We start from the raw sequence: 15,995 nt of genomic DNA, 5'->3' as shown, positions 1-15,995 counted from the left end.
TCTCAAACACATATAAAAAGATTTCATTTTTGTTAATGTTAGCCTTTAGGACAGTTGGAATGATGTCTCTGGGTCATACCAGTGGTCTAACAATGACAGGTAGTGATCATCTACAGAAAAGAACGTAACAGGGCATGGTGAGAGAAATGCAGTGCTTTGAGAGAAATATAGAACTCTTTCAGGTTCTGCCAGTCTGTGTCTGGATCCTGAGACAGCATCCTTTGCTATAGGTTCCTGATGGATTTTTCCCACCATGAATTCAACTAGTCACTTTTTGAACCCACATTAAGTTTAGCATTCATAATTTCCAGTGGCAAGAAACACAATTTCTGTGAAGAATACCTTATTTTGACCATTTTGAATCTGACATCTGATCATTTCATTCAATTTTCTCTAGTTTTTCTATTAAAGACAGAAAATAAAAATTCCTTATTCTTCCACATATCACTCATGTTCAGATCTCTGTCAGACCTCTCCCTCCTCACAGTTCATCATTTCCCTGATCTGAAAATCATAGTCTATTTAGCTGTTCCTGACTATGTGTTCATGTTGGAATAGTGCTGTTATCCCAGGTACCTGAGAATAGTGCAGGATTTTCCAGAGCAGCAAAATCCATCCAGTGATGCATATCTTTGAGAGCTATTTGGGGGAATTTAGGCACCTGTGAAATCAGAGTGCTGCTGAAGAAGTGCATTCAGGTGAATATATAGGGTTTTAGATCACTAAAGGGATGAAACTTTCTGCCAGTGCTTGGCCGAGAGGACTAAATGCAGTCAAGCACTGAGAACAGGGCAAGTAAACATGACTGCAAAAGGCTACTTGTGGTTCTACCACTGACTAACTTTGTAGTCTTGAAGTTGTAACTCACTGAATTTACGTGTGCCTTAATTTTCCTGCCTGTTATTCAGAAGCAAGAAGATTTCTTTCCCTCTCATATGCATCCTGGAGCATCTTGGAAGGGAAAATGTTGTATAATAGGGCTGGAAAAGGCCACATGAAATTTTAGGTGACTTGAAGTACGGAAAGGACACCAGGCAGTGCAGATAACAACCTATTTAGCTGTTTCTTCCTATAAATCCATGGATGGGTATGCCAAGCAGCCAAAATAAAGATGGGAGGAGAGTATGTCGCTTCCCAGAACACAGCCAAATGCACAACACTTACCTTCCATCTGTGGGGCTTGAAGGTTTCTTGTGCCTTGTTTTGTCATCACTGCTGTTTTTCTTTTCTTTCCCTGTGACCTCTCCATAATAGGTCTTGTTGCCGATGCTCCTGGAGAGATAAGAGATGTCAGCATGACCACTCTGCACCCATAGACAGTGACAGCGGTACAGCTTGCTCTAGTAGGGTTCACAGACTGTACACATCTGAGTAGGCTAAGTGTGCTGCTGGTGTAACTCTAGTCCTAGAGTCCACTCGAGTCACTGAGACAAACTCTGACTTATAAGTTCCCTGGCTGGTTATAACAGCAGAGTACACTTTTAGTCCAGGAGTTTACCTCTCTAAAATGCCAGTTCAGCAAGCAATCTCCAAATCATAAAGATGCAAAACAGAAAGTAAAACAAATGTCAAGAATCCCAGTGAGCACTTTTTTTTTTGCCTGGACTCAGAGCCACCATCTGTGTCAATAGCACATGGAAATATTCAGGATAACTGCTCTCAATTAGCTTCCTCCTTAACTAAAATGCTTCTCCCTGGGAATGGGTTACAGAGCCATGGATTCCAACAGGAAACAGCCTTTAACATGCATTTTGGCTGGCCAATGGCAAAAGACTGTTTTTTCTCAGATTCAGCCCAAATGGAAGTTTATCTAAAAGAGCTGGTCCCTCATCTGCTATGGTCAGATCCAAAGTTGTGGCCCCAATATCTACCCACAGGGGGGATCTGAGCATGACCAAAACAAACATGGTTCTGAAAAAAAGAGCTTAATTTATTCTTTAGTGAGTCATTTCAGCATGAGCTTGGTTGCCCTCTGTTTGCTGTTATGTACACAGAATGACTAGCACCTCCAGCAGCAAGCCAACCTATCTGCTAGTTGGAGTTGACTCTTCTCCTTCACTGACAGTATGAAGAACCTGGAACAAGGAGCTTCTTAGTTAGGCAAAACAGTCAATTGGACGAGACAACTATCGTGTGCCAGTGTTGCTGCAACTATAAGTGGAAAGGTTTCTGAGGACTAGAAGAGATTTTCTGGTCCAAAGAGAAAGAAGGAGAAGGAAGTTGTTTGAACAGCTCAGACGGGAAATAATAATTTTCTTCCCCATGTACACTGAGGGCTTGAATCTTAGCATCCTGTCATCCAAGGACTTGCTCTGTGTTTTGGGGCCATGATCAGTCTCAGATGGAGTATAGCAAGTGTGTGGTTTTATTTTCTCCAAAGAAATGCAAAAAGGCTGTAATACAACCCTACTGCAGACTAGTTAGTTTTTGAAATCTCAGAGAGCTATCCGTGGGATGGGAGAACCATTGTCCACCCGTCTGTCAGTATTACTTACTTACATCGTAAAGTTGGAGATGAAGGCTGCAGCTGGGATCTGCATCTCAAACACACCTTCGCGTGCCTCAGATCCACTGTTCACCATTGTGCATGACACCGTGGTGAAAGCATACCGAGAAATTATTGTGGATTTCACAGTGAATTCAGACATCCGAGGCCTGGTTTCCTGCAGGTATGAAAAGGTTATCTGTTAACACTGGCAGCTAGATAACTCACCCCTTCAGTGTTTCAATGGCTTTAATACTTAATATGCTCAAATAAATAACCTCCCTATGAGTATTAGGCTCCCATATTAGAAACAGTCAATGGCAGGTAAGGTGGGCTTGCTCTCAAAATTTCAGGTATGCTGCAAAAGTTAAACCAGAGACATGGCACTACCTTTGTTCACATATAAAAGCAAAGGCCACAGTCATTCTCCAATACTTGAGAAGGGTCCAGAAAGGATGAGAGCTCTGATTATGCCAGACTTTATGCTGTGAAACACAACAACAAAATCCACCTGTATCCTAAATTGCACCCTTCACCTCTGACCATTTGAGAGGATGAGGATTAGTTCCGTATAGTTTGGGAAGCAAAGTCCAAAATAGGTCCCCATAGGGCCCAGAACTGATGTCTAAAGAACTTCCCCATGGACTGTGCACAAGAGTAGATAGATGTAAGACCCGTTGAAAGATTGAAATCACTGTGTTTGGAGCAGCATCTTCAAATTCATACAATCAGATCTCTAAGTTATATAAACAGAAAAAAATGCTGTCGATGGAGTCAACTGAGTCTTCCTCTGCTAAGAATCCATCCTGAAGATCTCAGGCAACGGATGGAAGAGATTTAATAAGAAACAGTGACACCATGACATCTCAAGTAAAATATTTTAAGCCTTTTAGCCCACACTGGATTTTTTCCAGCAGAGAAGAAGCAGAGACTGCAATAAATGACACATGATGTAGCAATGGAAGCTGAAAGCCAATTTCTGCTTCTTGGGAATGTGTTTTTGTGCACAAGTCCTGGGTTGGAGCATTTCTCCAGTCTAATGTGTTTTTTGACAGTAATGTCTCCATGGAGTTGAACAGTTTTCTTCCTGGAAAAAGTGTATTTAACTATAAGCAGCCCATGTAAAAAGAATTCTGTATGTTGCCTTAAATGGCCAAAGACCAAACCCTCAAAAGCAGAAGGAAGCTGAAGAGTAAAATACATTGCAAATACAGAGCAACTTCACTAAGCCAAATACACCGAGACCCTTCTTACTGAGGTTAATAAAAAGTCACAGTCGCATAAGACATGAAGATAAGAACATGCTCATCAGCTGCACTTCCAGGATTTTTCTTTCCAAACAAAAATACTTCTGACAAATTGACAAACAAAGGGAGCAAGCGTTTGTATGAATAAGTATGAAACAGGGACATTTCTGCAGTAGATGACGACATCAGAAGCAGTAACAAGTGAGCATCCAACTAACCAAGCTGCTGGGCTAGCAAATTCCAGGCAAACAGAAGAATGAGAATCCAGTGGAAACAAACACAAAACTGTCAATAGACTTGGAGTAGAGCCCCAGCTGCCTACACTTTCAAGGCTTGGAAAGACTCTGATAAATGTGTCTCAAATTAACCTAATCATGATAGAGATCTTTAACAGCTGGAGAATGTGTGATGTGCTCTGTGTCCACGTACAACCAGCTTAGCACAGGCTCAGTTCACATGGAGCACAATGGCAAGAAATTGGCATTTCTAGGGTGTGATTTGTCTCACTGATTTCAGACAGCTCAGTTCAATGGATCTAGACTAGAACACATCTGCTCAGATCTCGTCCCCCACTTAGGCCACTATTGGCTTTTACTCAATTGGTGTTAATTAGAACTAGATCCTGATGTTCTTAGGACCTTCCCTGATACATAGGCATGGCTTTCCAGCCTCATTATCCTGAAGGTGGAGAGGTGGGGAGTCTTAATTGGAAGTAGTGTTGTAGGAACGTTACCAGATATAATGAGCTGACATTTCATTCAGTCTTCCATACCACTAATTGCCTGTGGCATAGCAAGAGATAAAGAGGATTTAATAATCGAAGTAAAAGAAAGAACCTGAAACTACAGCAAATTCTTTGGTTCCAGATCTCCTGCATCCACTCCCATGTTCTGCATTCCATCATAAGCTATGGGTTCAAACATAGCTGACACCTCAAGAGCAAAAGAGGATCAAGCCCTTTGCCTTTTATTTGAGATACAAGTGGTTCTGCAGTGACAGATCTGACATTGAGTCTAACACTGAGAATGTAGCAGTGGATTCACCCGAAGTCAGAAAATCTTTAGAATGACAGAGGGCATGGATTTACCCTTGTTGTGATAAGAACATAACAATGGTTGTACTGGGTGAGAACAAAAGCAATTCTAACCCTGTTACCTATCGCTGGCAGAGATCAATACTATATGCTTAGAGAAGAGTGTAAAATCAGTCCAACCTGCACTGATATTACCCAGAAATATTCTCTGAGTTTTCAGTAATTTGTGGCTGAAGGAACCCCTGAGCCAAGGGTGGTATTTCTGTGCTTAGTAAACCTCTGTAGACTTTTTTTCTGACTTTACACAGCTGCTTTTTGAATCCATGTAAATCTTTAACATCCGCAACATCTTGTAGCAACAAGTTCCACAGCTTAATCATATTTTATACAAAGAACCATATCAGTTAGGGTTTTTTTTTTTGCTGAATCTACTATTTGCTGGCTTCAACTGATCTCTCTCATATCTCTCCATCCCACTAAACAAGCTCCAGCTCTGATATCCTGACAGACTGAGGAACAGCAAAAACAAATGAAAATAAGACATTCAACACCTCTCCCTCTTCCTGGTGGTTAGGAGTTGCTGTTGGAGAAATCAAACACTGAATAGGGGCATCACATACAACTGAGGATGAAAGAACGGATTCATCTTCTCACCCCTGGAAGGGATCTGCCATTCCTTGTATATAGAAAATATAAACAGTGGCAGTTTCCAAACAGGTTGCTAGGTCAGGCTTGGCGGGCAGCCCAAGTTCCAGTTTGTGATTTCTTGTGCATTCCCTGGAGCTCTTGCACAATCCATCAGTGCCTGATGCCGACTTACAGCTGCGCAAATGCCTGTTTGTTTTCTCCACTTTTTATTAAGGCCTTCAGAAGATGAGAGGCAGCACAAAGGAAAAAAAAAGAAAACAAACTATTTGTTTAATATTATTATTACTGTGACTTATTACCCTTATTAAAAATAAAGCTAGGGAATGCCAAAGTGGCAGATTAGCACACTGCTATGAGGCAGGTTGGCTGGATGCTTTATGAAGGTGTCCTGGTTATGATGATGAACTGGGAGGTGAAATTTTCTTGCCAAACAAATGCTTTTATGCTTGTTTACATCAAATGTTTGGAAAGACAGAAGAGAGCTGAAGATAAATGAAACACACTTCATGTTTTTACCTTTATCAGTTGCTTTCATCAAAACAAATTGACCATATCTCAGATTAGAAGTAATAAACTGGTAGTAGGACTGACAGTTGCTCTCCTCTAGGCTGCTGATTCAAATCTGTCAAAGATCAAAGGGACCAGAAGCTATTAACATGTGATGGCTGCTCACTGTGTGAAATGAGTTTCTTCAGTTCTCAACTGGGAAGCCTCCAACCCTCAGCAATCCCAGAAATATAACTGGCCATGCACAGCAATTTCACTGGATGCCTCTTTAGCCAAAGTTTTGATCTAAGCTGTGCAACATTCAGGGCAGCAATACAGCCAGATCTCACAGATTTGTTGTACGTCTAATGCTTAGGTTCCCATGCTGACAGAAGAATATTGGCTTCCTTGTTTTCTTCCTTTCTTCAGAAAATTTCAGACAGAGAAAATTAATCTTCAGATTTCAAAGCAAACTCTCCCTTTCTCTTCCAATTCAATGAGATTTCATCAGGCTTATGTTCACTGCATGGTTATGGTTTGTAACACTGGATGTTCTCTCTCCAAATCTGGAGTTGAGAAGTTGGATTGGAAAGTATTAGAAGAATATGTACCTGTTGCATTGATCAAAATGAAATTTTTTTTACCTGGAATCTCACTCTATGATCACCCACTGACATAGTTCATTCTTGGGCAGAGAGATGCACACACACATATATACATAGAGCAAGTGTAATACCCATGAAGTAAAATAAAGACAGAGTGTGATACGTACCAGCCTCTGCAAAAATCTGGCCTGTCTTGGAACACGGCGTGCAACCTGCAAAGAGTTAAGGGAGTTAATGGAGCCTAGTCAACTTACAGTAGACATGTCACTTGTTTAAATCCAGACACGTGTTTGTGTGACTGATCCTCCATGGCCAGGCTCAACTGTTCCTCTGGTTAAAATTAAAACTTGAATCTTTTCTATATTAACAGATCCATTGATCAAAGCTCAGCAGTGGAATGCAGCTCTCACAAGTGAGGAAGTACTCTGTGTTTTACAAATGCTACTTGTCAAGACACCCTCTATATGAAGACAGGAACCTCAGCCTTTAGCCCTAGAAACAAGCGTTATGTCTTGGCCCCGAAGGTGTATTCCTTATAGTTTCCTATGTGTCACTGTCTTTGCCCCATTGCATTGTGTATAGTATATGATGAGAAGAGCTGCTAAATTGTCCACAATGCTCATCAAATGCCACACAGAGCCCATCTACATCTTCAGGTAAGTAAAAGCCAAAGACTTTTGGGCAGGGGGCTGAGGGCACGACCAGCCCAGTCACCTGAGTCTGTCCTTAGCTCAGCACAGCATGGCTGCTTTGAGCTTGAGCAGCGACCAAGTTAAACCTAGCACCCATGTGGTGGGGCTTAGTGAGCATAACCCCATTCTGCTGCACATGTGGACCTGCTCCAGGGGAGGACCTGTGTAAATTAAGGTTACAGCTTCAGCTTTATTGATATTACCACAACAGCAAATCTGTTGCCCAAAAACTCTCAACAGGTGTTGTGGATTTATTGTGCAGTGACAGAAAAGCACTCGTTATGTACAAAAAGGGAATAAAGACATTTAAATTCAGCCACAAGTTTTATTATGAAGTGTTTCACCTATGATAATGCAATCATACTCATGGTATCGCCCTTCACAATGGTGTAAATCTCAGCAACATCTCCAAATCAAATTCAAATCCCTCCCCAAAACAGAGATTACAAGTCTCTTGTCAATGAGGGAAGCCAAGTGACTTCTTAAAATGTCGGTGGAACTCCAGAGAGCAGAGGAATGCAATGATTTTTTTTTTTACCTGATTTGCCCTTTCTGTTGATTTACACTGAAATAACAGCATTCCTTGCCAAAATGATGATTTTATGTCTGTTAATATTGTGCATTGAAAAGCTCAGGAGCCCAATGCAGAAATTAAAGTCTCATCCACTAGAATTTTATTATTTCCTTCTGCACTATTTTAGCCAATATCTTGTAAAATTAGAACCAATGAAAAACAGCTCCCTCAGGAAATTCTGGGGGAGAGGAGGGGGAGAGGAGGGGGAGAGGAGGGGGAGAGGAGGGGGAGAGGAGGGGGAGAGGAGGGGGAGAGGAGGGGGAGAGGAGGGGGAGAGGGATCCTCTGCAGTTTAAATTCTGAAAGAAACTTTCTGTCTGGTTCTGTTATCTCAGGTAAGTAAAGCACCTCAGGAGCCTGCTGTGAGAGGTTGAAGAGCCTCCATCACTGTAGGTTCTTCTGAACAAGCCAGACAAATGACTGTGAAGTTGGTCCTGCTTTGAGCAGAAGCACAGATGAGAGATCAGTGGTCCTCTGTAGTTTTGTTATTAAAGGATTACATTTTGGAAAAAATCCACCTGTTTTCCTCTATGGAATGGTCATAATGTTTTTTCCTAACTGGTGAAACTGGAAATTTGGTTACTGGTTTTATCTTTCCACACCACACACTCATTTTGTTTGCTTGCTTATTTGCATAAGAAGGCTTTGTATGACTTAGCTCCTTCAAAAGCTACTTTCTACAGTCTTGAGGATAACCAGTAGACATTGGTGAGTAGCTAAGGATCACCAGATAACAGTACTCTGTTTGCTAGGACTTCATGACTACTGACAAATTACTGCTGCAAGGTTTATGATACGAATCAGTCCATCAATTGTTTTGAATCAGGCAGCTTCACTAGCATCATCTAATGGATCAATTTCAAAGTTACCATCAACCTTTAGCTTTAAAACCTTCCAAAGCACTCATTTAAGCCCAATAATTGCTAATAGTGACACCATAGCTGTTGCCACCTGCTAGTCTTAGTATGACATACAGAGAATAAGCTAGGCAGTACCTACCCACCTACCCGTGAAGAGTTGTCCAGAAGAACTACCTCTAGTGCAACAGTAATGACTAGTAACCTTGTCAACTACCTTAGGAGAGTGGTCAATCATTGGATAAATCAACAAGTAATCCACACTTATTGCAAATATCATGATCCTGTAAAGACCTGTCTGTACTTGCCTGCGTGTAGGAAGATCCTCCCAGGATGTTACAGTTAAATGCAGCCTTATACACTCTCCTGAATCTGTTAAAGATTTGTTTATAGTTTAAGTATCTTAATCTAGGCAAGCACCTGCCTGTTCTTAACCTGACTCATGTGTTCAGTGAAGACAGACACATGTCCTCTTCCAGATCTGGCTGTCCAAGGGGACTAGGTCACCACCTCTATTTATACATCACTGCCGCCACTGATTTGCTGGCAATATAGCTCCTGTGAAAACACCCTCATTTGCCTCATGCAAAATCGACCAGATTGTTTCAACACTGTGAGCCAGTTGCTTGAGATCTGCAACTGATTTTCCCTCTAAAGCAGATAAGTGTTCCCAGATACCAATCCGCTGGCAGGACAGTTGTGGAGATACTCTCTCCCACTCAGACAAGTGGATCTGCAAGACAATGTTAGTTTGTGGCTGAATTCCCCAACAAGGAATATGTGTTCCCAAGTCCCCAACAAGTAATCACAATCGTCAACAAAGTTGCTGAGATTCTCATTGTGGAGAGACATGGGCACTTCTGGAGAGAGATTCTTCCCATTCTAGGTGGGATGAGCAGCTGAATGACCAATTCTGAGATGGGTACAAATATGTATGAAGAGTCTCACTCTGCCCACTTGCTGTATGGCAGAAGATGCCAAATACAGACATTCATGAACAGCCTTTTAAATCACAGCCTCCCAAACCACCACCCAAACTCTCTTGCTAACTTGCAAAAAGTTCATTGCCCTTTCAGCCCTATTTCCCCAGAAAATCTAAGCCACACAATGATACAACGTTACAGCCCTCACTTGCAGAATGTATTTTTTTTTCTCTCCCAGTCAAGAAGCATTCTGCAAGCTGAAATTCATGGTTTCATCTTCAATTTCATCCAGCACGAGTTAAAAATCAAGTACGGTAAGACTAAGACCATAGGCAGAAAAACTCTCCTCCAAGCCTGAAATACTCTGGATTACTCAGACTGGCGCAGGGCCAGGACACTGCTGTTAACTCCCTTGTCCCTGTGAAACGCCTCGTTAGCACAGCTATGGGGGATGTCAGCTTTGAACCCATACCCTGGCAGTAGCACCCAGCACAGGAGGGTGCAGGTGATCTCCTGGTTTAATACAGTCAACAATTGCCTTGCTCGTTAGTAGCAGCCTCTGGCAGAGCAGAGCAGAGCCAGAGTCGTGGGCATGCTGCAGGGACGGGTGCAATAAATGCAGTTTTAGCAGACTGCCCTGTGTGTTGACACTGACAGTTAAGAGGGGCCAAGCCAGCCCCAGCTACCAGATGCTACGGAACAGACCACCGCCTTAAAACCTACTTGCTCCACGATGCTGTCGTCTGCCATCAGCTCCTCTTCCAGGTACCTCGCCATCAGCTCTGAGTCGGGCTGCCCCGCAGAGGTGGAGAAGCCCCAGCAGAGCCACAGCCAAAGGATCATGGTGGAGGGGGAGCGCAGGCCGGGGCTCCCTGCCCCGCAGGTGAGAGGAAAGCCCTCGCTGCCTGCAGCTGCTGCCTGTGCTGCCAGACTGCGGGGAGGCTGACAGGAGGCGAGACGACCCACCCTCTTCTCCTCCTTCCCAGCTCAGGACCAGCCCCTTTTCCACTCAGGGAGGCTGCCCCGGGGATCTTTGCAGGGGTTTCCATCTTGCAGCTACTCCCCTCAGCTCAGGCTCCTGGGCACAAGCCACTGCCATGCCCCTCTCAGTGCTGCCCTCAGCCCCCATCTCCCCTCTGGCAGTGGAGAAGGGTGGTGCTGGGGGGTCCCTGAGATGCTTCCGCCTGTCGTTTTGGCACCAGCAGCACCCCAGCCCTAGCGATGGCCCTCAGCTGGGGGGGGAGGTGAGGAGGGAGACTTTCCCCCACCTGGCTGGGTGCTGAGGCAGGGCCCAAGATGGCTGCTGTCAGGCATCAGCTCCCTGAGGTGCCGGTGCCTGGTGCCAGTGGGAGCTGGAAGGACGTGCTGGGCTGCCAGGGTGTCTCCTCGTGGGGTCAGCCATGGCGTCGGGCAGGCCTGAACGCCCTTAGACCACAGTTTGGGTTAAAAAAGCACCCTCCTACCCGCTCCCTTAGCACAGTCGACGGGCACGCTTCAAGGCTGGGGCTTTACCAAGGAGTTGTAAAACCCTCCGGTTTCACCCTCTCTGAAGGGACACCTTCTCCTAATCCCCACTCTGCAGAGCAGCCCTGGTTTGTTTGTGAAAACTGCCCCAGGGCCCGCCGTCCCGGAGCAGGGCAGAGCTCCCTCCACACCCTCGCCTTGGCAACCCGTGCCTCCCCGCCTGCGAACACAGCCAAGACCCGTGCTTTCACCCCTCTCTCTTTTCATCTGGACTCCATTTCTAAGCTGGGGTGAACCTCCTGTTCTTCCCTATTTCCCAGAGGCAGAGCCCTCTCTTCCCCCACCAGCCCCAGGGCGAAGGTGGACACTGGCTGGGCAGGCTGGGTCCCCACTGCTCAGCTGCCAGGGATGTTCCTCCAGACACGGCTGTGCCAGCTGGCACAGACCAGGCGCGTCTCATCCCCAGGCGTTCGGGAACTTGCATCTGCACCGCTCACCTAACCCCCAAATCAGATGCATTTGCTACTTCATCTTTCTATGCCAGCAGTAACTTCTGCAGCCCCAAATTTCCTTCATTTTTGTTTGGGGTGGTTTTTTTTTTTTGCAGGTGCTAGGTGCTGCATGCAGAAACCTGTCAGGATTTGAACTACTGTTTTTTCTTTTTGTCTTTCCAGCTCTGGGTCATCAAGGAGCGAAGCTGTTTTGCTTTAGCTCCAGTCCACGTCAGTGACAGTCCAGTGAGTGGCTCAATGTCTCTCAAGCCTTGCTGAAATGTATAAACACACCCTCGGGCCACTGGAATTTCTACTTCTGGACAGACACCTGAAAGTATATGTCTACTAAAAGCATATGTTCTGGGAGCTTTATGTCTTCCAAATCTAGCATGTGTAATGGAGGAGCAGGAAGGTGCTTGCTCCCCATACAGAATAGATGAGAGGAACTGGAGATGAAGCAACATCCAGGTTGATGCCTTTGGAACTCCCCTTTAGCAAATTGGTAGCCTGGTCTTAAAATATGGACACACCATTTTCACACACAGGCCCCTTGTGGCACTGTGAGAAGGAGGAAAGAAATCAAAAGCCTGGCCAGCCCCTTTCCCACTGGGACCATTCCACAACTGGCAGGTACAAGGGCCTCTGGAGTAGTCACATCACTGATGGGAGCTGCAGAGCTGGGCAGCACTTCAGGGAATGACAAAGGACTTATGTGGCTGGAGAGGAGAAGATGGTGGGAGAAAGCTGGAGGGAGGCTGGAGCCAGATGCTTCAGGCTCCCAGAGGCACCCCAAATGGTTGCTGTGCTGATCTGGTCCCTGCCAAAAGATGGTCAAGGTATTATGCTCAGCTCATCACTATTTCAAAAGGAGATGGAAGAGAGCTCAACAATCCAGGTGGGGTTCAAGAAAGAATTCAAAGCAATGGTTCAGGCTGAGACCTGGTCTAAGGACACACAAAAAATGGTTTGAAGTATTTTTCAGATGGGTCCAGTTTATTCCAACTTCTGCATGTCTTGTCCAGTTCAGACACAGAAGTATGAGCACACTCCTGAGCTTCAGATGTAGTGGGACTGCAGCTTCCCATGCCCTCACTACTGGCATTAGGATGGGCTGCTCCTCAACCTGCTCTGTCCATATTTCACTAACTAGGTGTCACAGCTGAATAAAAGTCTTGTAGTTCTGCAGCATAAGTTTAGAAATACTGGAAACTGGCATTTAAAACAATACACATAGGATGATTTTCCTACTGTTTGGAAAATCTAGAGGAAAGGAAGGCACCTCTGTAAATGCAAGTTAAAGGTACCCTGCTAACCCTAGAGGTATCAGTACTGCCTGGGCAGGATGAGGAAATGTTTGCCAGTTTGAAATAACCACTGGGCACTCAGGAGGCATTTGGAGAAACATCCAAATCTCGCCTGCTATCACTCTTTGCTTCCTGATCAGTATTCAGCTTGTTCCTTCAGCCACTCTGACTCTCCCATTGCACAGGTGAGGAGCTGAGAGCCAGAGTAAATCAAAACAATGAGACACTGCAAAAATATTGCAGTAAAGCTGATCCTAAGCATATCTGGTGAAAGGAGGAGATTCGGACCAAAACAGGACCCTAGAGAAGGTATGGGATAACCAACAGGCATGAGAGAACGAGTTGGGAAAGGCACTGCCCTTTCCAAAGTGATTAGGAGCAGCCAGTTCTGCTCATGCTTTCTTCAGCAAGGGCACATGAGGATACAGCACGTAGCTAAGTAAGGCCAAGGTGTGTTCTAACATGGTTCAGATGCAGTTATGTTGGGTGAATGAACATGATGCTCCAGAGTCTTGATTGTTCATGTTATTCCCTCTTCCCCCTCCTGGGAATCTTCTGATTTGGGGGATGAACATGGCAGGCACTGTTCTGGGGATGACGTTGGAGACCAAGATAAGCAGTTACTCAGGTGTGTTCACATTAGACATGTTTGATGCTGACTTTTGCCAATTTAGCGAGATGAGCAGCTGTTCTTTGGGTGGGACCTCAGCAAATTGAATTGCCTGGTATGCCTGCAGGCAGCATAAGCAGAGACATTGGAGAGAGGCATGATCTAACAGCTGAGTTTCCACACACATTTCACCTGGAACAGATCATGTTATTTCAAGGAATCTCTCTGTGTTAGCACATAAACACATGCACCTTGGTGACGCTCTACCTTCACACATCTGCATCCCCATTTTTCAATGCAAGGCTCATGGGTAGCACTAGTCTTCATTTTCACCACACCAGTTAATTAAACCCTGTAGGGAGTGTTGAAGCTAAAGAAACTGTTGGCACCTCCTAGCTTAAGAGCAAGGGTTGTCCAAACTCCAGACTGAAGCTGAGGGAACAAGATCAGAGCTGCATTTGGTCATACCATCAGTGCTACGGTTGCATGGATTCATAAATTAAAAATTTCCAGTTCTTCTAGGTAGAAGAATGGGACACCAGACACCCACCTCATGCAGAGGCACCTACATTAAATGCCCAACTAGAAGTGTCTGAACCAGCAAGTAAATCTACCCAAAGTTGTAACAAACTATAGAAATTAATGGTGTTCAAAACCAGTAATTTGATCAAGAAATTGACAAGAATCCCAGAGTGTTACACAGGCAAAGACATAGATAAATGTCCAGAGGTAGAATTAATTACAGTGAAGTTCAGGGAATTACATTAAATATTTTCTTCCAGGTCTTAATCTAATCAGTCTCCTCTGAAGCATCTGGATGGGACCTGATGGTCCCCAGTTCTGACACTATTTGGGAGGTGTCTGTGTTCCTGAAAGGTCTTTTCTGGGGTCCCAGTGACTGCTGATCTCCCTGTTGCCATTAGCTGTGTTCACCATGGCCCAGCAGATCATTTCAGAACTTCAAAATCTGGTATTGTTCTCATGAAATGCACCCAAAGTCTCTGCCAAAGGGCCGTGGTGCTGGGGATGTCTGATTCTGTCTGGGCTACTGCTGTGAAGAAGTCATCAGGGCAGACAGGCAGGTTGCCAAGTCCTGGTGCCTGGTATGTCTCTGTTGAATGGCAGTACAAAGATAAGAAAGTTGAAGCACCAAGAAAGCCTTTTCTATATGCCGGTATATAATTTCCCAGAATGATTGGTGTAGTACGATGGTGGGTAGTAGGTGATGTGGTAGTGGGATGAATGTCAGGGCAGTAGGCACCCTGAGTACATGTGTTGCCTTGCAAGTACACCCAGTCCTTACCTGGATCACTGGAAATTTTCAGATAAGAAATTCAATATGGGAAAGGGAAACTGGTTATCTCATAAGACACAGAAACTGTGAACATTTCTCCCTGGATGCAAGCCAAATTAACATAATTTAATTATTCCTAGGGACAGATTCTGCCCAGCAGTAACTCCAAGTGCTTCATGAAACCTTCCTTCCAGAGGAATCCCAACCATGAGAGGACAACTCACAAAACAACCCAACGGACATGTATGAAAAACATTACTGAGATCCTGTCCTCATGAAATTCTGGGGAAGTTTACCTAACCTGATAGCAAATGGTAGGGCTCTGAGCATCCTCAGCACTTCTTCCCGTATATTTTTTGTGCCTTCTCCTTGAGAAAATTCAGCTTTTTAGACTCTTTTGGATAGTATCTTTGAGCAGTTCATGCCATCTAGTGGTCACAATGTTTTCCCAATCTTGTTATTTTTACAGAAAAAAATTAAGCCACATTTGGTGGTTATGAGATGACTGAAATAAGGGGTTACAAGTGAATGTTTTAATTAAATTCTGTTCCAAAGGGACTTTTTCATCTCTTCAGACGAACGGTGATTAGCTTTCCGGTCCAGAGTCCAAGATACCTCCAAGAACAGCTTTCTTAAGCTTTACTTTTCTGATGGAAAAGGACTGGTCACTCTGAGCTAGGGACACATGCGTGAACATAACTCAGTTTAGGACGGAAAATTCAAGCTGTAGTAGATACCATCAGCACAACAAAGACTGGGTGCCCCATGCCTGCTGCTCTTGCAGTCCTGGATAAGCCCTGTCATGGCCATAGCTCTGACTGCACTTGTGGAGGTGTTCCTAAACTAACTTTAAGGTAGCTGACTTAAATACTCCTAGGACTACAGGCACACAACACTGAGCAAAAGTCACCTGAGAGGTTGAGTAAATGTTGAGTCTAAGGTATATGGTGAGACTATCAGTCTCTTGACTACATGATTTAAAACCAACTGGATGTTTTACATACCACAGAGCAGTAAGACATCTTCCTGTTTGAAGCAGCATGCCTGGGATCTTAATGCTGAGATCCCCCTCTGCTCAAAAAATCTACGATGGTAATGAATGCAGAGCAGCTCACTCCACGAGGTAGGAGTCATGTGATGAAACATAGATGTCCCCAGAGCTGGTGTCCTCCTCTGAGTGTCTGGCTGGACTCCCCTATACTGTACATGACATGAATTAAACCCAGCAAGGGTGGGTTTCATCCCATTCTGTGGTGCAGCAGGTAATTAGAATCAGGCAG

General features: G+C 44.5%; 1 protein-coding gene across 1 annotated transcript in view; it reads right to left on the bottom strand.

Moving 5' to 3' along the window:
• The window catches only part of ITIH5 (inter-alpha-trypsin inhibitor heavy chain 5), a 49,519-nt gene extending 39,044 nt beyond the window's left edge, over positions 1–10,475 (bottom strand). The window contains exons 1-4 of the mRNA XM_032995777.2: positions 10,273–10,475; positions 6,672–6,716; positions 2,500–2,663; positions 1,165–1,272 (exon numbers count right to left, since the gene is read on the bottom strand). Of these exons, the coding sequence (XP_032851668.1) occupies positions 1,165–1,272; positions 2,500–2,663; positions 6,672–6,716; positions 10,273–10,392 (437 nt within the window). The 5' untranslated portion in view covers positions 10,393–10,475. The remainder of the gene's footprint in view (positions 1–1,164; positions 1,273–2,499; positions 2,664–6,671; positions 6,717–10,272) is intronic.
• Positions 10,476–15,995: the final 5,520 nt, after the last annotated feature.

This window comes from Tyto alba, unplaced genomic scaffold (genome assembly GCF_018691265.1).
Source record: "Tyto alba isolate M040663 unplaced genomic scaffold, T.alba_DEE_v4.0 Super-Scaffold_2, whole genome shotgun sequence".
Lineage (NCBI taxonomy): Eukaryota > Metazoa > Chordata > Aves > Strigiformes > Tytonidae > Tyto > Tyto alba.
The sequence above is the reverse complement of the archived record's forward strand: the minus strand, read 5'-3'. Positions and strand labels throughout refer to the sequence as shown.